The sequence below is a fragment of the Lynx canadensis genome, chromosome D3 (genome assembly GCF_007474595.2).
Source record: "Lynx canadensis isolate LIC74 chromosome D3, mLynCan4.pri.v2, whole genome shotgun sequence".
NCBI classification, from domain to species: Eukaryota; Metazoa; Chordata; class Mammalia; order Carnivora; family Felidae; genus Lynx; species Lynx canadensis.
The window spans coordinates 93,448,116-93,471,156 of record NC_044314.2 but is presented as its reverse complement, the minus strand read 5'-3'; the positions used below and the strand labels follow the sequence as shown (position 1 = coordinate 93,471,156).

At 42.6% G+C, this 23,041-nt stretch overlaps 1 protein-coding gene across 2 annotated transcripts in view; it reads right to left on the bottom strand.

Annotated features, from left to right (window-relative positions):
• The window catches only part of ZNF268 (zinc finger protein 268), a 31,493-nt gene extending 11,585 nt beyond the window's left edge, over nucleotides 1–19,908 (bottom strand). The window contains exons 1-2 of one of the 2 annotated variants that reach the window (XM_030336470.2): nucleotides 19,694–19,908; nucleotides 19,317–19,398 (exon numbers count right to left, since the gene is read on the bottom strand). In XM_030336470.2, coding sequence (XP_030192330.1) covers nucleotides 19,317–19,349 — 33 coding nt within the window. In that variant the 5' untranslated portion in view covers nucleotides 19,350–19,398; nucleotides 19,694–19,908. Of the gene's footprint in view, nucleotides 1–19,316 lie in introns of both variants that reach the window. The other variant, XM_030336469.2, reaches the window with a different exon arrangement.
• Nucleotides 19,909–23,041: the final 3,133 nt, after the last annotated feature.

Below are 23,041 nucleotides of genomic sequence, written 5' to 3'. Positions count from 1 at the left end.
CCTAAGAGTTGAAAAATGTCAGGCAGCCACTTCAATGAGAACACAATGCTGGACGCTAAAGACTAACAACTCTGTTGTAGGCCGGGTGTATACAAGCAATAGATTTGGAATGAGCCAGTCTGTTTCAGTCAGAATTTCTTCCCTCACTATTTGGATGCTGATGGACAATTTAGTTAAACTCTCTCACCAGGTTTCACATTTTGTTGTTATAAAAACATTGGGGTACGATAACATCAGGGTATCAATGCAGGTTTTAACCTTCCCCCAACTCCCAATGAACACAGAAGAGACTACCATCATAGTGCAAGAAAAAGCCCAAAGACGTCTACACCAAACAAGGGTCTCCTCACAAATGTTAAGGTATATACACAGATGTGACCCAAGAGCAGAGGCGTAGATCCTAGTGCAGTAAGAGTGAGCAATGAAGGAAGATTCTGATAGGCTACACACTGCACATCCCCAAAGTCACCAATGTGTCCCCCAATGGGAGAGTAATCCCAAAGTCACTAAGTGGCCTGACAGCACTGTGACCACCTAAGAAAGTGGGGATTTGAAAAATAATTGGCAGATAGTCTCTTCCAGGCACACATATTTTTGCTCGAGGGAAAAACAATAAAAATAGTGCCCAGATCAACCCACACAGAAAAATATTCAGGCAGTGAAAGGAACAAGAGAGAGACAGAAAGAAACAGGCAAAGAAGGGGAGGGGAGAGGGGAAGGGGAGACAGGGGAGGGGGGAACATGGGGAAGGGAGTCGGGGGTGGAGGGAAGAGAGGAGAAGAGAGGAGAGATCCAGACTAGAAGGAAAGGAGAGAAAAGGGAGAAAGGCTATTAGATAGTAAAAGAAAAGGGTTCAGATCTTGTTTCAGAAATTAACCACAAAACACAAGATGTACATCTGACAGAAATGCGTGAAAAGACAGGGCATGCTGAACTCGAGGAAGCACAGGGCTAGAGGCAGAAAAAAAGGGCTTCCTGATAAGCCTTAGCACATAAGTATGTGTTTGCTATACTTCCAAAAGAATCACTGAAAAGATGAAGCAGGAACTGTAAAACTGGTGACCCAGGAGGAAGCAAAGAACAGGCCAGAAGGGATGAAGCAAGTCAGTGTCTACTTTTGAATTAGGTAAATATTTTAGAGAATCAAAAAGATGGAGGGCAATCCCCAAATTGCAAGTAAGTGTCAACACGCGCATATGTTTATCACTTTTGGAAACAAAACTACAAGAACATAATTTTTCTAGCTGATCTTAACATGTAGTATTTGGCTGTGTATTCTTTGGATAAAATGAGCTACGAGGACATACTGAACTTCATTCAGTATCCTTGTTAATAATAACAAATTGTAATTTTAAAACCATTTTATGCACACTGTAAGATATGACAGTTATATTGCTATTATTAAGAACCAAGGTATCTGGATTGAACAGACATTTTCATAACATTCCATCATAAAACAATACACATTATTTTCAAATACACACAGAACATTATCCAGAATAGATCACATATTAAGCCACAAAACAAATTTCAACAAAGTCAAAAACATCAAAGTCATACCATGCATGTTTTCTGATGACAACACTATGAAACTAGAAATCAACCACAAGAAAAACCTGGAAAAAACAAATATACACAAGTTAAATCACATACTATTAAAATAATGAATGGGTCATCCAAGAAGCCAAAGAGAAAATTAAAAAATACACAGAGAAAAATGAAAATGAAAACACAATGGTCCAAAATCTTTGGGATACAGCAAAAGCTGTTCTAAGACAGAAGTTGATAGAAATACAGGTCTACCACAAGAAGCAAGAAAAGTCTCAAACAACTGACCTTGTACCCAAAGAACTAGAAAAAGAACAAACAAAACCCAAAACCAGTAGAAGGAAAGAATTATTAGATCAGAAATAAATGAAATAAAACTAAGAACACAAAAGAACAGATCAATGAAACCAGGAACTGGTTCTCTGAAAAGATCAACAAAATCGATAAACCTTTAGCTACACTCTTCAGAAAGGGGTTGGGGGACAGACAGAGACTCAAATAAACAAATCCAGAACAGAAGACAAATAACAACTAACACCACAGAAATACAAAGGACTATGAGAATATTATGAAAAGGTATATGCCAACAAATTGGACAACCTGGAAGAAACAGATAAATCCCTAGAGACATAATAACCTCCCCAAACTGAAAAAGAAACAAATAGAAAATTTGAACAAGACTGATCACCAGTAATGAAATTGAATCACCAATCAAAAAACTCCCAACAGACAAAAGTCTGGGACCAGATGGCTTCACAGGTTAAGTTCTACTGAACATTTAAAGGAGAGTTAGTAGCTATTCTTCTCAAACTATTCCAAAAAACAGAAGAGGAAGGAAAACCTCCAAATTTATCCTATGAGGCCTGCATTACCCTGATCCCAAAACCAGATAAGTACACTACAAAAAAAGGAGACTACAGGCCACTATCTTTGATGAACATAGATGCAAAAATCGTCAACAAAATAACAGCAAACTGAGTCCAACAATACATTAAAAAAATCATTCACCACAATCAAGGGAGATTAATTCCTGAGTTGCCAAGGGTGGTTCAATATTCACAAATCAATCAACATGACAGATCACAACAAGAGAAAGAATAAAAACCATATGATCATTTCACAGATGCAGAAAAAGCATTTCACAAAGTACAACTCATTCATGATAAAAACCCTTAACAAAGTAGGATTAGAGGTAATATACCACAACATAAAAAAGGCTATATACAAAAACCCCACAGAAACATCATACTCAATGGTGAAAAATTGAAAACTTTCCCCCTAAGATCAGGAACAAGACAAGGATGTCCACTCTCACCACTTTAATTCAACATAGTACTCCAAGTCCTAGCCACAGCAATCAGACAAGAAAAAGGAACAAAAGGCATACAAATTGGTAAGGAAGAAGTAAAACTCACTATTTGCAGATGACATGATACTATATAGAGGAAACCCCAATGACTCCACAAAAAAACTACTAGAACCGATAAATGAATTCAATAAGGCTGCAGGCTACAAAATCAATGCACAGAAATCCATTGCATCTTTATACACTAATAATGAAGTAGGAGAAAGAGAAATTAAGAGAACAAACCCATTTACAAATGCACCCAAAATAATAAAATACCTGGGAATAAACTTAATGAAGGAGGTAAAAGACCTGTACCCTGTAAACTATAAAACACTGAGGAAAGAAATTGAAGGGGTACTTGGGTGGCCCAGTCAGTTGAACATCCAACTCTTGATTTTGGCTTAGGTCATGATCCCAGGGTAGGGGGATCAAGCCCCCCCATCTCTCTCTCTTTCTCTCTCTTTCTCCCTCTCCCTCTGTGCCTCTCCCCTGCTCATGCTCACTGTCTCTGAAAGAAAGAAAGAAAGAAAGAAAGAAAGAAAGAAAGAAAGAAAGAAAGAAAGAAAAGAAAGAAATTGAAGATGATACAAACAAATGAAAAGATATCCCATGCTCAGAGACTAGAAGAATAAATACTATTAAAATGTCCATATTACCCAAAGTAATCTACAGATTTAATGCAGTCCTTATCAAAATACCAACACCATGTTTCACAGAACTAGAACAAACAACCCTAAAATTTGTATGAAACCACAAAATATTCCAAATAGCCAAAATAATCATGAAAAGAAAAACACATCTGGAGGTATAATTCGAGATTTCAAGTTATACGACAAAGCTGTATTAATCAAAACAGTATGGTACTGGCACAAAAATAAACACATAGATCAACAGAAGAAGACAGAAAGCCCAGAGACAAACTCACAATTATATGATCAATTAATCTTCAACAAAGCAGGAAAGAATATCCAGTAGGAGAAAGACAGTCTCTTCAACAAATGGCGTTGGGAAAATTGGACAGCAACATGCAAAAGAATGAAACTGGACCACTTTCTTACACCATATACAAAAATAAACTCAAAATGGATTAAAGACCTAAATGTGAGACCTGAAACCGTAAAAATCCTAGAAGAGAACACACAGTAATTCCTCTGATGTCAGCCATCGCAACATTTTTCTCAATATGCCTCCTGCAGCAAGGGAAATATAAACAAAAATAAACTATTAAGACTAAATCAAAATAAAAAGCCCCTACATAGTGAAGTAAACAACAAAACTAAAAGACAGCCTATGGAATGGGAGAAGATACTTGAAAATGACATACCTGATAAAGAATTAGTATCCAAAATACATAAAGAACTTATACAACTCAACACCCAAAAAACAAATAACCTAATTACAAAATGGGCAGAAGACATGAACAGACATTTCTCCCAAGAAGAATACAGATGGCCACAGACACAGGAAAAGATGCTCCACATCACTCATTATCCATGAAATACACATCAAAACTACAATGAGATATCACCTCACATCTGTCAGAATGGCTAAAATCAACAACACAAGAAACAACAAGCGTTCGCAAAGATGTGGACAAAAAGGAACCTTCGTGACTGTTAGTGGGAATGCAAACTTGTTCAGCTACAATGGAAAACACTATGGAGTTTCCTCAAAAAGTGAAAAATAGAATTGCCCTATGATCCAGTAATTGCACTAATGAGTATTTACCCAAAGAATACAAAAAAACTAATTTGAAAGGATATATGCACCCTTATGCAGCATTATCTACAATAGCCAAATTATGGAAGCAGCCCAAGTGTCCACTGACTGATAATGAATGGTTAAAGAAGTTGTGGTACCTACACACATACACTGGAATATTATTCAGCCATTAAAAAGAATGAGATCTTGCCATTTGCAATGACATGGATGGAGCTACAGTGTATTATGCTAAGTAAAATAAGTCAGAGAGAGAGAGACAAATACCGTATGATTTCACTCATAGGATTCAAGAAATAGAACAAAGAAAAAAAAGAGAGAGAAACCAAGAAACAGACTCTTAACTATAGAAAACTGATGGTTACCAGAGGGGGTGGAGGGTGGAGAATGAGTGAACTAGGTGATGGGGATTAAGAGTACACTTGTGATGAGCACTGAGTAATGTACAGAATTGTTCAATCACTACATTGTACACCCAAAACTAATATAACACTGTATGTTAACTACAGAATTAAAATTAAAAACTTAATGAAATTAAAAAAAAAAAGATATCTAGCACAAGACAAAAAATGCAACAGTAAGCTTTTTTTTCAATATATGAAATTTATTGTCAAATTGGTTTCCATACAACACCCAATGCTCATCCCAAAAGGTGCCCTCCTCAATACCCATCACCCACCCTCCCCTCCCTCCCACCCCCCATCAACCCTCAGTTTGTTCTCAGTTTTTAAGAGTCTCTTATGCTTTGGCTCTCTCCCACTCTAACCTCTTTTTTTTTTTTCCTTCCCCTCCCCCATGGGTTTCTGTTAAGTTTCTCAGGATCCACATAAGAGTGAAAACATACGGTATCTGTCTTTCTCTGTATGGCTTATTTCACTTAGCATCACACTCTCCAGTTCCATCCACGTTGCTACAAAGGGCCAGATTTCGTTCTTTCTCATTGCCACGTAGTACTCCATTGTGTATATAAACCACAGTTTCTTTATCCATTCATCAGTTGATGGACATTTAGGCTCGCTCCATAATTTGGCTATGCAACAGTAAGTTTTTTAAAAGCCCTCATACATTGCTGTTGAGAATGTAAAATGGAGCAACCACTTTGTTCCTCAAAATGTTAAACACAGAATTACCGTATTACCCAGCAATTCCATTTCTAGGTATCTGCCCTAGAAAGTTAAAAGCATATGACCATGAAAACACTTGTACGCAAGTGTTTGTCATAATAGTCAAAAAGTGGAAACAACCCGAATGTCCATCAATGGATGCATGGATAAACAAAATGTGGCGTATCTATACAAAAGTTATTCTGCCATAAAAAGGAACTAAGTACTGATAAATGCCACCACATGGATGAATTTTTGTAGAAGTGTCTGACAATTGGCTTTCTTGACTATAATGTAAGTGCCTGACAGTAAGTTTTTCGTTGTCAAGGCATCCATTTCAAAGACATTCACCTTGGACAAACACATTGTGGGCTATATAAACAGGCAAAGAAACAGGCCCTCTCAATGAAGTTCCCATTTCCAAAAGTCCTGAGTGACCTACATAACTACTTGCTTGAATAACCCTGCTTTTCCCTTTCTGTGCTTTTTTTGCTTTGTTTTGTTTCAATTTTTCAATGAAATTCTAGTTGGTTAACATATAGTGTAATATGGGTTTCAGAAGTAGAATTTAGTGATTCGTCACTAACATACAACACCCAGTGTTTGTCACAAGAAGTGCCCTCAATACTCATCACGCATTTAACCCATCCCCCGCCCACCCCCACCCCCAGCCCCAGCAACCCTTAGTTTGTTCTCTATAGTTGAGTCTCCTATGGTTTGCCTCCCTCTTTTTTTCCCTTCCCCTATGTTCATCTGTAATGTTTTTCTTTTTCTTTTTTTAGCGAGAGAGAAAGAGAGAGGGCGAGCATGTGAGTAAGGGAGAGAGAGAGAGGGCAGGGGAGGGAGGGAGGGAGGGAGGGAGGGAGGGAGGGAGGGAGGGAGAGAGAGAGAGAGAGAGAGAGAGCTTAAGCAGGCTCCACCCATAGAGCCCCATGCAGTGCTCGATCCCATGACCCTGGGATCATGACCTGAGCCCAAATAAAGAGTCAAACGCTCAACTGACTGAGCCACCCAGGCACCCCCATCTATAATGTTTCATAAATTCCACATATGAGTGAAATCATATGGTATTTGTTTTTCTCTGACTATTTCTCTTAGCATAATACACTCTAGCTCCATCCACATCATTGCAAATGCCAAGATTTCATTCCTTTTGATTGTTAAGTAATATTCCATTGTGTGTGTGTGTGTACATATATATTCTGTCCTCTGAAAACTATAGAATGCTTATGAAAGAAATTGAAGATGACACAAAGAAATGGAAAAACATTCCATGCTTGTGGATTAGAACAAATATTGTAAAATATCTATTACCCAAAGCAATCTACACATTTAACACAATCCCTATCAAAATGCCACCAGGATTTTTCACAGAGCTAGAACAAACAATCCCAAAATTTGTATGGAACCAGAAAAGACCCCAAATTTCCAAAGCAATCCTGAAAAAGAAAAACAAAGCTATAGGCATCACAATTCCAGACTTCAAGCTGCATTACAAAGCTGTGATCATCAAGACACTATGGTACTGGCACAAGAGCAGACACTCAAATCAACTGAACAGAATAGAAAACCCAGAAATGGAACCACAAATGTATGGCCAACAAAGCAACAAAAAGCAAGCAAAGAAAGAAAGAATATCCAATGGGAAAAAGACAGTCTCTTCAGCAAATGGCATTGGGAAAACCGGACAGCAACATGCAGAAGAATGAACCTGGACCACTTTCTTACATCAGACACAAAAATAACTTCAAAATGCATGAGAGACCTAAATGTGACAGGAAACCATCAAACATCTAGATGAGAACATAGGCAGCAAACTCTTTGATATCATCCATGGCAACTTCTTACTAGATCTGTCTCCGGAGGCAAGGAAAACAAAAGCAAAAATGAACTATTGGGACATCATCAAGATAAATAACTTCTGCACAATGAAGGAAACAGTCGGCAAAACTAAAAGGCAACCTAGGGAATGGGAGAAGATATTTGCAAATGACATGTCTGATAAAGGGTTAATATCCAAAATCTATAAAGAATTTATCAAACTTGACACCTAAAAAATAAATAATCCAGGTAAGAAATGGGTGCCTCGGTGGCTCAGTCAGTTAAGTGCCTGACTTCAGCTCAGGTCATGATCTCACAGTTCGTGAGTTTGGGCCCTACATTGTGTTGACAGCTCAGAGCCTGGAGTCTGCTTTGAATTCTGTGCCTCCCTTTCTCTCTGCCCTCCCCCACTCACGCTCACGCTCACTGGCTCTCTCTCTTTCAAAAATAAACATTAACAAATTTTTTTTAAAGAAATGGGCAGAAGACATGAACAGACACTTTTCCAAAGAAGACATCCATATGGCCAACGGACACAGGAAAAAATGCTCCACATCACTCATCATCGGGGAAATACAAATCCAAACCACAATGAGATACCACCTCACAACTGTCAGAATGGCTAAAATGAGTAATTCGGAGGGGGCCTGGGTTGCTCAGTCGGTTAAGCATCCAACTCTTAATCTCAGCTCAGGTCATGATCTCAGAGTTCATGAGTTCAAGCCCTGAGTCGGGCTCTGCACTGACAGCACAAAGCCTGCTTGTGATTCTCTCTCCCTCTCTCTCTGCCCCTCCCCGCTTGTGCTTGCTCTCTCTCAAAATAAGTAAATAAACATTAAAAACACACACAGGAAACAACAGACTTTGGTAAGGGTATAGAAAAAGGGGAGCCCTCTTGCACTGTTGGTGGGAATGCAAACTGGTGCAGCCACTCTGGAAAACAGTGTGGAGGTTCCTCAAAAACTTAAAAATAGAACCACCCTACAACCCAGCAATTGCACTACTAGGTTATTTGCACAAAGGATACAAAATACTGATTTGAAGGAGTACATGCACCCTTTCTGTGCTTTAATTCCCACCTTTATATTTCATTTTTTAAAATACACTTATTTTTCAGAGAAAGAGAGCACAAACAGGGAAGGGACAGAGAAAGAGGGAGACACAGAATCCGAAGCAGGCTCCAGGCTCCGAGCTGTCAGCACAGAGCCCGACACAGGGCCCAGACCCACGAACCGTGAGATCATGACCTGAACTGAAGTTGGACAGTCAACCAACTGAGCCACCCAGGTGCCCCTTCGCCCTTGTATTTTAAATTCACCAATAAAGAGTGAACCTGCAAAACACGGGCACTCCACCTTCAGCCCCCAAAAAGCAGAACCCCAGGCCTGAGCTCAAGCTTTCCCTTCCCATGCCCTTGCTGTGTGGCATACCACATACACTCCAGGACTTGTGAGTTATAAACCTTGTTTTTTCAAAGTTCCCTGCTGGCTGTTGCTGAGATGCATCTTGCAATCATAGAACTTCAAATGCTGGTCTATCCACAACTCTGATTCCAGTCAGGAAATGTCTGAAGGCTCACCACAGGGGCCCCGGTGAGGGCCACAGGCACTGCTAATCACTACATCACTACCGATGGGCTGGAACCAACACAAAGTAACCTTGAAAACATGCTGAAAGAAAGAAGCCAGATATAAAAGGCCACATATGGTAGAACTATATGAAATGTCCAGAATTGGTAAATTCATAAAAATACAAAGTAGATTCATGGTTGCCAGGGAAAAGGGGAAAAGAGGGAATGGAGAGTGGCTGCAGATGGGGGGACAGAGTTTCTTTTTAGAGTGATGAAAATGTTCTGGAATTAGATACCGGTGATATTTGTACAACTACGAATACTAACAATGACTGCATGGGACACTTTGAGTGAATTTTATGGTCTATAAATCATGCCACAATAAAACGTGTATAAAAAGAAGAGTATTTAACTTCAATGGTTTTTATTAAATTGATGGCTTTGCAAAAATCCTCTCATCCAGGTTTAAATTCACGTTGTTTCAGACACTCATTGTGCTGCACTGAAGCCAGGGCACTCTCACCAACCCCCAGGCAACCGCTGCCCTGCTTTCTCTGGGCATTTCATATAAATGGGGTCATGCTATATATTGTGCATGGCGTGTTTCACTTAGTATCATGCCTTTGAGGTTTATTCGTTATGGCATGTACCAATAGTTTGTCCCCTTTATTGCTGAACAGTATTCCACTTTGTCAATATATCCATCGGTTAACATTTAGATTACAGTTTGGGCTACTAAGAATAATCCTGCCATGAACATTCACATACGAGTCTTTGCGTAAACAATTTTTCCTTTATCTTGGATAAATTCCTAGAAGATGAACTGATGCGTTATACGGTAAGTTTATTTTTAACTTTTTATTTCTTTTTTTTTTTTTAATTTTTTTTTCAACGTTTATTTATTTTTGGGACAGAGAGAGACAGAGCATGAACGGGGGAGGGGCAGAGAGAGAGGGAGACACAGAATCGGAAACAGGCTCCAGGCTCTGAGCCATCAGCCCAGAGCCTGACGCGGGGCTCGAACTCACGGATAGCGAGATCGTGACCTGGCTGAAGTCGGACGCTTAACCGACTGCGCCACCCAGGCGCCCCTAACTTTTTATTTCAAGCAGGATCTACACCCAACGTGGGGCTTGAACTCATGACCCAGAGATCAAGAGTCAGATGCTCTACTGACTGAGGCAGCTAGGAGCCCCTATATTTAACTTTTTAAAGAAATTGCCAAAATCCTTTCAAAGTGACTGTACCACTTTATATTCCCACCAGCAGTCTGTAAAGGTTCTAATTTCTCTAACTTTCATTGTCTGCCTTTCTGCCTACAGCCATTCTAGTGGGTATAGAGTGATCCCTCATCATGATGAAATTTCTATTTCCCTAATGACTAATGATGGTAAGCATCTTTTCATGTCCTTATTTGCCATCTATGCATCTTCTGTGGTGAAATGTCTGCTCAAATCCTTTGCCCATTTTTAAATTGGATTGTCTTCATACTGACTTTATATATTCTGAGTTTACATATTCTGAATACATTCCTGTACTGGACATATGATTTGCAGATATTATCTCAGAGTCTGTGACTTGTCTTTTCATTTGCTGAAAGAAGGGACTTTGAAGTGCAAAAGCTTTTTATTTTGATGTAGCAGTCCAATTTATAACTTCAAAGCACAATCTATATAATAGTTTTCTCTTTTTTTGTAGACTGTGGTAATGGAGGTATAGCTAAGACCTATGGCCTAACCCAAGGTCATAAATATTTTCCTATGTGTTTTCTTCCAGAAGTGGTACAGCATTAGCTCTTACAGGTAAGTCTATTTTCCATTTTGAATTCATTTTTTGGTACTGTGTAAGGTTAAGAGTCAAAGTTCACCTTTTTAAAAAAAATTTTAATTGTGGTAAAATACACATAACATAAAACTTATCTTAACCATTTCTAATGTACAGTTTCGTGGAAGTAAGTACATTCACAGTGTTACATAATCATTACCACCTTCCTCTCCAGAACCCTTCTCATCTGTAAAACTGAAACTGTATCCTCTGAACATAACTCCCCCCTCTCCCCTCCCCCAGCCCCTGACGACCATCACTCTACATTCTGTTCGATTTTGACAACTCTGGGAACCTCACATTAACTAGAATCATGTAATATTTGTCCCTCCATGACTGGCTTATTGCACTAAACACAGTACCCTCAAGGCTCATCCATGTTGCAGCAGGTGTCAGAATTTCCTTTCTTTTTAAGGCTGAATCATGTTCCATGTGCATCTGTATCAGCCCGTGCGTACACACACACACAATTTGGTTTATCCATTTCTCTTTCAGTGAACACTTGAGTTACTTCCACCAAAGAGAGAGTAATTAGCAATTTTTAAAAAGGGAAAACTCTAATTTAAATTGGAAATACCAGTACGAACCATGCTTTTTTTCCTTTCCAAAGATTCCTAAGTCTGCCTAGTGAAACAGCCTAGAAGCAATGACACCCAGGATCAGTTGTGGTCTCGGAGCATATTAACCTACCAAAAGGTATTAGGTTCCCAGGAGGAAAGGTTGATTCCAGATCTGGGACAGGAAATAATCAGATGAGCCTAGGATGTCTTGTTGGGCCCAAAAGTGAGGAAGCCAGACTAACAGACTAACAGAGTCATTTCAAAAGAGCTCAGGACCAAGCTGAAGAGGCTTCCTCTGGCCAAAGCTGGGGCAATGTAACCCTCTAAAAGAATAAGGACTGCAACTGACTGAAACTAACTGAATATATTAAGATTTATGAATTTCTTAATCATACTCAAATTAACAATAAGAAAACCAAACAAAAAACTCCTTGTAGTCAGCAATGCAGGTAACCATGATACAACTCCTGAGGGAACCCTGGGAAAGAATTAAGCATGTACCTGGCCATTCCTTACAAATTCAGGACAAGAGTGAAGCAGCTGTCCTTGACAGTGCTCAAAAGCAGATGGGGGGGGGGGGGCGGGGTACTCTGATGGCTCAGTCAGTTAATCATCCAAATCTTGATATCGGCTCAGGTCATGACTTCATAGTGTGAGGTTGTGGGATCAAGCCCTGCATCAGGCTCCCATGCTGAGCCTGGAGGCTGCCCGGAATTCTCTCCGTCCCGCTCTCTCTTCCCCTTCCCTGCTCGTATGCACTCTCTCTTTCTCTCTCAAAATAAACTTAAAAAAAAAAAAAAAAGCAGATGGGGAAAAAAGCAAAACTATATGCACATCTAGAGTAAGGTACCTTCATCCTGTACCTTAACCTTTTCCTTAAAAGAATTTTTCAAGCACAGTGACCAGCACACAAAATAATGAAACTTTCAGAAAACAAGATGACAGAAACAAAACTAACAAAAGTCAACAAACAACAGAAAGAAACAATCAAAGCCAATGGACACTGGAATCAATGGACACTGACTGTAAAGCAAACATCGTATTATATTCAAGGAGACAAAGGCAAACTTTCCAATTTGGCCAGGAATCAGATGATGATTTAGCAAGCATATCTGAAAAAGAAAAAGAGTTACTAGAAATGGAAAAAATATATTAACCAAAGTGTGTTTAAATTTTTTTTGTTTATTTATTTTTGAGAGACGGAGAGTGAGACAGAGTGAGAGTCGAGGGAGGGGCAGAGAGAGAGGGAGACACAGAATCTGAAGCAGGCTTCAGGTTGTCAGCACAGAGCCCGACATGGGGCTCAAACCCACGAACTGCAAGATCATGACCTGAGCCAAAGTCGGACACTGAACCGACTGAGCCACCCAGGAGCTCTGACCAAAATATGTTTAATAGCAGGTTAGAATGAATTAGTCAAGTGAAAGACAAATTAGAAGAAATTATCCAGAAAGTAGCCATTAAGTGTTTTCTTTAATTTTAAAGCAATAAATTGTATGTATAACTCCCAAACCTCTATGGAAAGGGAAAAGAATAAAGGCAAGACAGAAGAAGAAAAAACAAAAAGTTAGAAAACCCAGATCAAGTACAGCAAATAGAAAGCAAGTAAAATGGTAGATTTAAACCCAACCATATCAGTAATTACATTAATCATAAAGTGTTCCAGTTAAAATAAAAAGATCGACAGATTAAAAACAAGCAGTGAATTTTAAAAAGGCGCATCTAAAATATAAAGATACAAAAGATAAAGCAAGCAACCAAAAGGTGCTCGGACAGCTATATGGACATAAAACAGACTTTAAGGCAAAAAAGAATTCCCGGAAATAAAGGTGATTCCACAATCGTTACAGGCTCAACGCATCAGGAAAATGTACTTTGGAGCTGTCTGGAGGGGACGAGGAGCCTGCTCACGGCCAGCTAAGGAGGGGTGGTTGAATTCAAACCAGCCACCAACTTAAATCATTTCTCCCCTCCAAGCTCCTAACAGCTAAGGACACAGCAACTGGGGTCTTCCTCCACCTGAGCTCCAGGACTGTCCCTGCCACTCCCCTTTTCCCTACTGCTGCCAACACCTGCATGCACAGGCAGCCTTCTCTGAAACCGTACCGTCCCCTCCTTTCACATAGCCAATTCTACAGATCCTTTGAGAGCACACGCTGTCAAACATCACTCTCTGGGCCTCCTTCTGCCTCAGCTCCAATCCCATGGCTGCCCGCACTGCACTCTATTCCCTCTCTGAACTTCCTGGAAGACGTGCGATCTCTGGGGCCAGGGCTGTCTCTGACCTGTATATCCTCATGCCAAATCAGTACCTGGAATATAAACAGGTGTTTAGTAAGGGTTGTCAGTAAGGGTAGTTAGTGAATGAACATTGCCATGTTTTAACCTTTAATTCCCCAAAAGGATCAGTTTGGGGAAAGCTAAAGACATACGGTTCAGTATACACAGGGGCACCAGCCAACCTTTCTCAGAAAGGCCTTTCTGGCAGAATTCCCTTCCCTCCCCCATGCTCCAGCTCACATTAGTTTGGAATCCCCAACTCGCTGCACTACAAACTACGAATATTAGCCTGTCTTGCCGGTGATGGTGGCCGACAGGGGTCCGCGGGAGCAGAGGTCCTGGAGAACCGCGGAGACAAAGTTCACTGGTATAAATAAGTCAACTCCTATTGGAGATAAAGAAATAGAAAACCCTTCCAAGCCCCTAGGAATGGAGACTCACTGGATTCGAATTTGTAATAACATATTTAAAGGGGCGGAGGGCGGGGGAGAGTCAGTGGAAGAAAGGAGCCAAACAAAAGTGAGTGAAAAAACAAAACCTGCCAGTAAGTGCTCAGCAACCTCAGAGGAAAGAAACAGGGATCTAGAGGCTCACAAGGCCTCAGTGAAATGTTACTTCCGATGCTCACCTCCTTTTGCTCTGAATTCATACTCATCAAATAGTCTCCTAGTTACTAAGTATCACCTTGATACCCATAAGACGCCCAGAATATGGGCCCAGGATATATGTCAGGGGAAGGGTCTCTTGCATATTACACACTTTCAGCTTTTAGCCCATCCCTGAGTGAGGTCATCTATGTTTAGAAAGAAACCCAGTTTGGGTGTTGTATGGAAACCAATTTGACAATAAATTTAATATATTTAAATTAAAAAAAAAAAAGAGAGAGAGAGAGAGGGAGGGAGACACAGAATCTGAAGCAGGTTCCAGGATCCTAGCTATCAGCACAGAGCCTGATGCAGGACTCGAACTCATGAGCCTTGAGATCATTACCTGATCCTCACAAGCCATGAGGTCATGACCTGAGCTGAAGTCAGAAGCTTGACCAACTGAGCCACCCAGGCACCCCTGTGATAAATATTTTAAGTAAAATACTAAACCAGAACAAACAAAATGCCTCTAAGATCCAGACTGTAGTAAGATCAAAAGATAGATCTTTTGAAGGTATACTTTCTAGAGTTCTGAGCAGAGCAATCTTACATTAAATTGAGTCTATTACTTTGAAAACTAGCCCATTTAAAATTCTATATATATTTTATCTATATGATATGCAGTCTGACACACTTTTATTTTGAAAAGATATATGAATCGAGGTAGAAGATGATTTTAAGGTACTTCCTGAGGACATCCTTTAATAGGAAAAACAGGTGTAGCTGTAGTAAAAGAATGAAAAATGAGACACAGTAACTTCTGCTTCAATCCTGTAAGAAATCAGCTGTCTCAATGATACCAGTTCATCTGCACCGTGTTTCATATGCAGGCACTATCTCTAGGCAGGTGCCAGGCAGTGGGGGTGCAGGGAAACACAGTCACAGGCGCCCGGCATGCTATGTTTACTGGCAGAAAACAGTACAGGGTCCGCAATGTGGCTCTACTGTAAAGGAAGTACCAAAAATTGTCTAATTTGGACACGCACAATTATGTACTCAAAATAAGTAAAATAATTAAAAGAAGTGTTCTTCTCAAAAAAAAAAAAAAAAAAAAGGAAAGAAAGAAACCCAGTTTCTCTCAATCATTCCCCAGAGACTGGGCCACACCCACCCACTCTGCCCAGGGCACAGCCACATACTTCACTGGTTCCACTTTTGCCATCTTCGGGGTCCGAGGAGCTGAGAAGTAACGCTTCATAGGTAAATAGTAACTCCCGTTAGGGCTCAGAATGCTGGAATCTGTGTCCTGAGAAATTCCCAGCCTACATCCTGAAGCAGTAGAGGACACTGGCCAAGGAAACGGGGATAAAGCCACACAACCTGAGCTCAAATCGTGAGTCGACACTGACCAAGGGTATAACTTGGCTCCTGACTAAAGGCATTAAATCGTAGCTACACAAGACCTAGCACCACGTCTCACACATAGTAAACACTGATTACCAAATTCGGTCGGAATGGCAAAAAAGACAGGACTGCTTAAAGAAAATAAGTCATTCTGAAAAAACGTCAATGGGCTAAATGAAAGCGTCAGGTGGTTCTCAGAAAAGAGGGCTCTACTTTCTTTTTTTTTTTTTTTCTAAATTTTTTTTTTCAACGTTTATTTATTTTTGGGACAGAGAGAGACAGAGCATGAACAGGGGAGGGGCAGAGAGAGAGGGAGACACAGAATCGGAAGCAGGCTCCAGGCTCTGAGCCATCAGCCCAGAGCCTGACGCGGGGCTCGAACTCACGGACCGCGAGATCGTGACCTGGCTGAAGTCGGACGCTTAACTGACTGCGCCACCCAGGCGCCCCTAGAGGGCTCTACTTTCAAACGGCCTCTAGTCTGTCCCGTTTCTCCATCTCTACCCTCCTAGAAAAAACCTCCGCCACCTCTCGTCTGCCGTGACCTAACTGGCCACCCCTTTCCTACCACTGTGTCTACTCCTGCCCATCTGCAACCGTTCTTTACTCAGCAGCAAGAAGGGTCTTTGAAAAACCTACCTATGTCACGTGGACCCCTTTCGTAACACAATAGTTTACCAGCCTGATCTGGACTCTGCCCAGCTCTGTGTCTGCTCCCTTCCCTTCCCCCACATCCCCAGTCACACAGGCCTTCCCTTCCATGTTACAAAAGCACAAGACTTCTCCAACCTCATGACCATCCTCCTGCCACGGCTGACCTGCTCCTGGAACTCAGACCTTGACTTAATGTCACCTCCTTAGCGGGGCCTTCTCCAGTCACCCAATCTTTGACATTACCAGTTTTAATTCTACGTGTAACTCAACTCTGACATCTTCTCTTTACTAGAGTAGTTTCTTCACCGTTTACGTTGTCATCTGCCTCCCTCCACCAGAATGCAAACTCCCCAAGAGCATGGATTCTGTCAGTCTCGTTCAACAGCACATGGCTGGGACCTTGCAGGGAGCCTGGAACATAGTGGGTGCTCAGCAAATACCCAGAGAATGAAAAAATGAGCAAACATTTCAAAAACCGAAGTGTATGGTTTCTATCTATTAGGATGCTCTTTATCTTGAAAGGGTGAATACTGTCACGTTAAGAACTCAGAGCTGGGAGCCTGATTTGCGTGTGTCAAGTGCTTAGACCCACACCTAGGACATAGTAAACACCGTGTAAATGTTAAATAGCAATGTTGGAAAGCTTTCAGACACAAGTCCTCTACATGTTTTAGATTTGTAGCAGTTTTATCTTTTGCCATTGTAAATAGGATATTTTCTTTCACTGTATTCCCTAAATTGGCAAGTATTTATAAGCAGGAAACCTATTTATTTTCAGACTGATTTTGTACCAAGGTATCTCACTGGATTGTCCCCAAGCTCCCACTCTCTTCCCACTCTCTTCCCACTGCAGCGGCACGACTGCCTCAATTCTACATCACCATCCCCATTCCCGTCTCTGCAGCCACCTGCTGTTCCCTTACCTTCTTTCCCTGCTGAACGTGCAGACACACTCACACTCTGTTCTGGAAATATTACCAGCAACACACACCACTACCATCACATTCAATCCAATTTAAACTTTTATGACCTAAGGTCACTTGACCCCCCCGGGACGTCTCTCACGTGACACCCAGTGTTGAGGGTTTTTTTTTAACTCTAAAACACAGGTCTCTTGTTTTCTCTCATCTCTTCTGGGCTCCCTCCCAGTCTCCAGCCCCTCCACTGCTACCTTCCCACGTCAACCCCCTGGGCGTTGTCCTCGTCTGCTCCTCATCCTGACCACTCTCTTTGAGCTAATGTGGCCACACCTAACCAGTGCAACCTGTCCGGATCTTTCTCCTGAGACACACGCTTACTCACCTGCCCTCAACAAGGGGAGAGTCCAATCCATATAAAACAGAAAAGTCCACCCCCCAGCCCCCAAAACAACTCCAACAGTCCTCGCTGACTCAGGGAACGCTACCACTCCCAACCCAGGCCCCCAGAGCAGAATTCCAGCAGCCATCCCTGGCTCTCCTGTCTCCCTCACAACCAGCACCCAACTAGTTACCAAATCCAGATGCTTCTGCCCCCCACTTTTTAAACTAGTCTCTTCTACATATTTTCCTAACTTGCTTATTTACTAATTTATCTTATTGAGGGAGAGTTGATACACAACGCTGCATGAGTTTCAGGTGTACAACAGTCATTCGACAGGTCTGTGTGATGCTGTGCTCACCACAAGCATAGCCACTGTCAGCACACATTATTGTAATACAACTGAGAACATTCCCTACATGCTAGCATAGAGATATACCTTCTATCCCCATGACTCACTTCTGCCTCTTTACCATCTTTCTTCTCAACACTACTAGTTTACTTAAACCCTTGTCTTCTCTTGCCCACTGCAGACTACTCCAACCCAAAGTCCTTTGAGAAATCACTCCAATAAATCTCTCTCCCCAAGAGAATAAAGTCCAAGTTTTTAAGGTGATCTTCAAACCCCTCTATGATCTGGTCCCTGCCTATGGCTCTGGCCTCTTTTTTTTTTTTTTTTTTTTTTTTTGAAAGACGGAAAGAGAAAGAGAGAGAGAGAGCATGCACACATGCGTGAGAGCAGGAGAGGGACAGAGGGAGAGAGTGAAAATCTTAGGCAGGTTTCATGCCCAGCACGGGGCCTGATCTCACAACCATGAGATCATGACCTGAACCGAAATCAAGAGTTAAGACACTTAACCACTGAGCCACCCAGGTGCCCCTGACCTCATTTCTTTATATTTCACCACTACCTGCAAACCCTCAGCAACCCTAAAGTGATCAAAGTTCACCAACATACTAAGTCATTTCAAGCCTCTCAAAGTTGCATGTTGCCTCCTTTTCCTAGGCTGACCTTCAGTCCCTTATTCACATTCACCTTTTAAACCTCAGTTAAGAATCTCTTATTAATCACTGAAGCATTTCTTGGAGTACCCTCACCTCCAAAACTGACCTTCTGCTGTGTCCCCATGCACTTGTGCAGCCTGTTTGAGTACCTATTAACTTGTCATTATGCCTCCAGGTTCTCTTGTCCACCAGCCCCACCAGACCTCTGCTCTCACAAAGCAGGACAACAACTTATCTCTGCACTCTTAGCACCTGACTCTGGGTCCAACAAACACAAGACAATAAAAACTGTTGAATAAGAGAATAAACGAGTGCCGAATTTCTCAAATGAGGCTCAAATACTTTGGATATAAGAGACGAGAGATGATAACCCTTTGTTTAACTCAAATCGCAGGATACAAAATGGGCAGAAAGGAAACTGAAAGTTGTAAAAAGTCTAATGGCCAAGTATTCCCGGACAGTCTAACATCCTCTCAAGGAGGCCCAGCGTCCTGGAAGAGGAGAGGGGAGAGGGAGCTCATGACCAACTCTCACCCTGCTAAAGACGGAGTTCAGGGAGCGCTTTTCAGAAAGGAGAGAAACACCCCTACTCACCCAGATGGCAGCTGTCCGGACCCTGGTGGCCATCCCCACGGTCAGTTCTGTGCGTCCCGCGGGTGGTGGCAGGACCCGAGGGCTGCCCGGAGGAAAAAGAATCGTGAAGGGTCTCCCCGCCCCTCCCACCCTCAAGCAGGGGAGACCCTCCTGCACCCAAAGAGGGAGGGTCCGAGGCCCCGGCACCCGCCCTTCCCGCCGGCGAGACTGCTTGCCCGCGGAGCCACGCGGTTCCCCGCCTCCCACGCGCCCCTTGCCAACACAGCCGCGATCGGACGGCTGTTCCGAGTCCGGGCAGGAGAGAGCCGGGTCACACTGGTCTGCACAGTCCCGCTGCCCGGAAACGTAAGGGACTGGGCGCGTCCGGCTCCACTAACCCCTCCGCGAGCAGCCGTGGGACTCGGGGAAGACTGGCTGCCTCCGCCTCCTGGAGCTGCAGTCAGATTGGCTCTGTCCTCCCTTCTGATTCTGCGGCGGCCGCCCGAGTGCTTCGGCCACGGCCCCCGGGGAAGACGAGGCCAGCCCACTTGGGCTCCGGTCACCACCGAGAAGGGAAACTGACACAGACCCCGAAACAAGGTTCTTGGGGCCGGGGCCCAGCCAACCGCGACCGTAAGGGACGCGCCGGAAATGCGTCAGCGCGACCCCGGGGCAGAGCGAACTACAATTCCCAGCAGCCTCTGCAGGAGGTCCCGCGGCGCGGGGAGGGCTCCGCGCGAGGGCCGCCGGATGGGGGCGCTGCTGCCGAGAACCTCGGGTTCTCGGGTGGGGAGTCGGGGCGCGCTGGCAGCCTTAAGTACCCCCCGAGATTTACAGTAACTCACGGCACCAGCACAGAGGCGGGAGTGGCGTAAGTTGAGGTAAAAATGTTCACAGTTCTCTGCGTTTCCGAAATGCTTATAAAGTCCAAGTTTCTTCTTTAATAACTCAAAAATTCATGGTAACACGTTAACGTGACATTTTCATGAATATTCCTTTTAAAAAAAGTAGTGAGCTGTGGCATTGTTCTACATTTTTCTCCTGCGAGAAATCTTTTAAATGTCCAGCTAAATAGAGAACAGCTGGATTCTCGTGTTTGCTTGCACAATCTGTTGCATGTGTTGTTTTTGTTTTTGTTTTTGTGAAGTATTTAAAGAAAATCCAGCCTCACACAGGTGTGCAGTTGGAAAAGGACAGGGTTGGGGTTTTTTTTGTTTTTTTTTTTTTAATGTTTATTTTGAAGGGGGGGGGGGTCGGGGAGAATCCTAAACAGGCTCCACACAGTCAGTGCAGAGCCCGATGTGGGGCTCGAACTCAGCAACCGTGGGATCATGACCTGACGCAGGGTCGAGTCCGATGCTCAGACTGAGCCACCCAGACGCCCGGAAAAGGACAGGATATTTTAATGCGCTTATCAGATCACTGTGGATACCCTTGGATAGCACAAGCTGAACAAGGGAAACCTTAGTTGCGGTGTGCAGTCTGAAACCACGTTGGTGACTTCACGCTATTACGTTAAAATCTATTTGTCTGTCTTGCACTTTGAATGGATAGTTTCATTCATGCTTTTGTAGCATCATAAATTAGTCACTTGGAAAATATCCACTGATTTATGCAGATCTTCACAATGTTGCCACGTTTCATTTTACAATTTGAAAAATCTTATTCCATAGTATTATAATTGATCTTAAGTATTGGGAAGCTGTGAAATTCACAGTGGCAGTACAAGTTTTCCAAAACTGTTCTATTCACTTGAAAACTCAAACTTTATGTTGGGAAAAAAAAAAAAATACTGTCATTTATTTTCCTTGAAGTGACAAGCTCACTTGGTTGATTTTTGAGAAAATGCCACATCCCTAAGTGTGCCTTGTCTCTCCTTTTCGTCAAGTTAAGCTGTCAGATCAAATAATCACACAAGTGCTTTTTCTAGACAACTGCGGAACTTCAGTACGCAGCACAGAATATTTGTTGCACAGAGACTAAGAAGATATGTGCTCAAGAGTTGCTTTAATAAAATTACTTTTTACTGCTCTACCAAGGACATCCTAAAGTGAAATAAATCCTAGATACATTAAATACTAGATGGAGACAGAAAGACTGAAAAGCTTTACACTGAAATGTAGTTACCATCCTTTGCCCACTGGTCTGTTAAACAATCTGTTATATACTAGTTTCTCATATTCTGTTCATTTTCTTTTTTATATAAATTTCTTAACGTTTTTTATTTTTGAGAGAAAGAGCGCGCGTGTGCATGGGTGCAAGCGGGGGAGGGGCAGAGAGAGAGGAGGACAGAGGACCCAAAACGAGATCAGTAAGTTACCACAGACTTGGTGGCTTAAGCTACAAATGTATCTTACAGTTCTGTAGGTCAGAAGTTTAGCACGGGTCTTACGAGGCTAAAAGTGCAGGGGCGCCTGGGTGGCGCAGTCGGTTAAGCGTCCGACTTCAGCCAGGTCACGATCTCGCGGTCCGTGAGTTCGAGCCCCGCGTCAGGCTATGGGCTGATGGCTCAGAGCCTGGAGCCTGTTTCCGATTCTGTGTCTCCTTCTCTCTCTGCCCCTCCCCCGTTCATGCTCTGTCTCTCTCTGTCCCAAAAAAAATAAATAAACGTTGAAAAAAAAAAATGTAAAAGTGTTGGCAGGGATCCATCCATTTCTGGAGGCTCTTGGGAAAGGACAGGCCACCTGCATTTCTTGGATCGTGGCCCGTTCCCTCCATATTCAAAACCAGCAACAGTTGAATCCTGTTCCCTCTGGCCTCCTCCTGTCTCCCTCTTTCACTTTTTTGTTTAATTTTTTTTGAGAAAGACTGAGAATGCGAGTGGGTTAGGGGCAGAGAAAGCGGGAGACGCAGAATCGGAAGCAGGCTCCAGGCTCTGAGCTGTCAGCACAGAGCCCCATGTGGGGCTCGAACTCACGAGCTGTGAGATCATGACCTGAGCCGAGTCCGTGGCTCAACCGACTGAGCCACCCAGGCGCCCCTCCCCCTTTCACTCTTAAGGATGTATGGGTTACACTGGGCACGTTTGGGGAACGCAGGATTAGCAAACTTCATTCCCTTTTGCCATAAACATAACCTATTCAGAGATTCGAGGATAGGATGTGGACATCTTCCAGGGGCCGTTATTTTGCCTATCACGTATCCATGACTGTCTCCAGCCAAAACTTCGTTCCACCGGTATTGCCCTGCAGTGGGGGCCTGCAAACTTTTTCTGTCAAAGTCCAGTGAATAAGTGTGCTAGTGCTGCCCTGATAAAGTACCACAGAGTGGTTTCAACAACAAATTTATTTTCTCACAGTTCTGGAGGCTGAAAGTCAGAGATCAAGGTGTTGACCAAGTTGGTTTCTCCTAATGCCTCTCTCCTTGGCTTGTAGCAGGTCATTTCCCCGTGTCCTCCCATGGTTGTCCCTCTGTATCTGTGTCCTCCTCTCCTCTCCTGAGGACACCAGTCACATTGGATGAGGACCCACCCTAATATCATTATTTTAATTTAAAATGTTTAAACTTGAAAGACCCCAGTCACATTCTGAGTTATTGGGGATTAGGACTTCAGCATAGGAATTTGGGGGGGGGGGGAGACAACTCATCCCGTAACAATCAGTTAGTAAATGTTTTAGGTTTTGTGTGCCACAGTCTGTCACAACTACTGACCCTTGCCCTTGTAGCACAAGAGCAGCCACGGCCAACATGTACGTGAATGAGCACGGTTGTGCTCTGGTAAAACTGAAATGACAGAAGTAGACAGA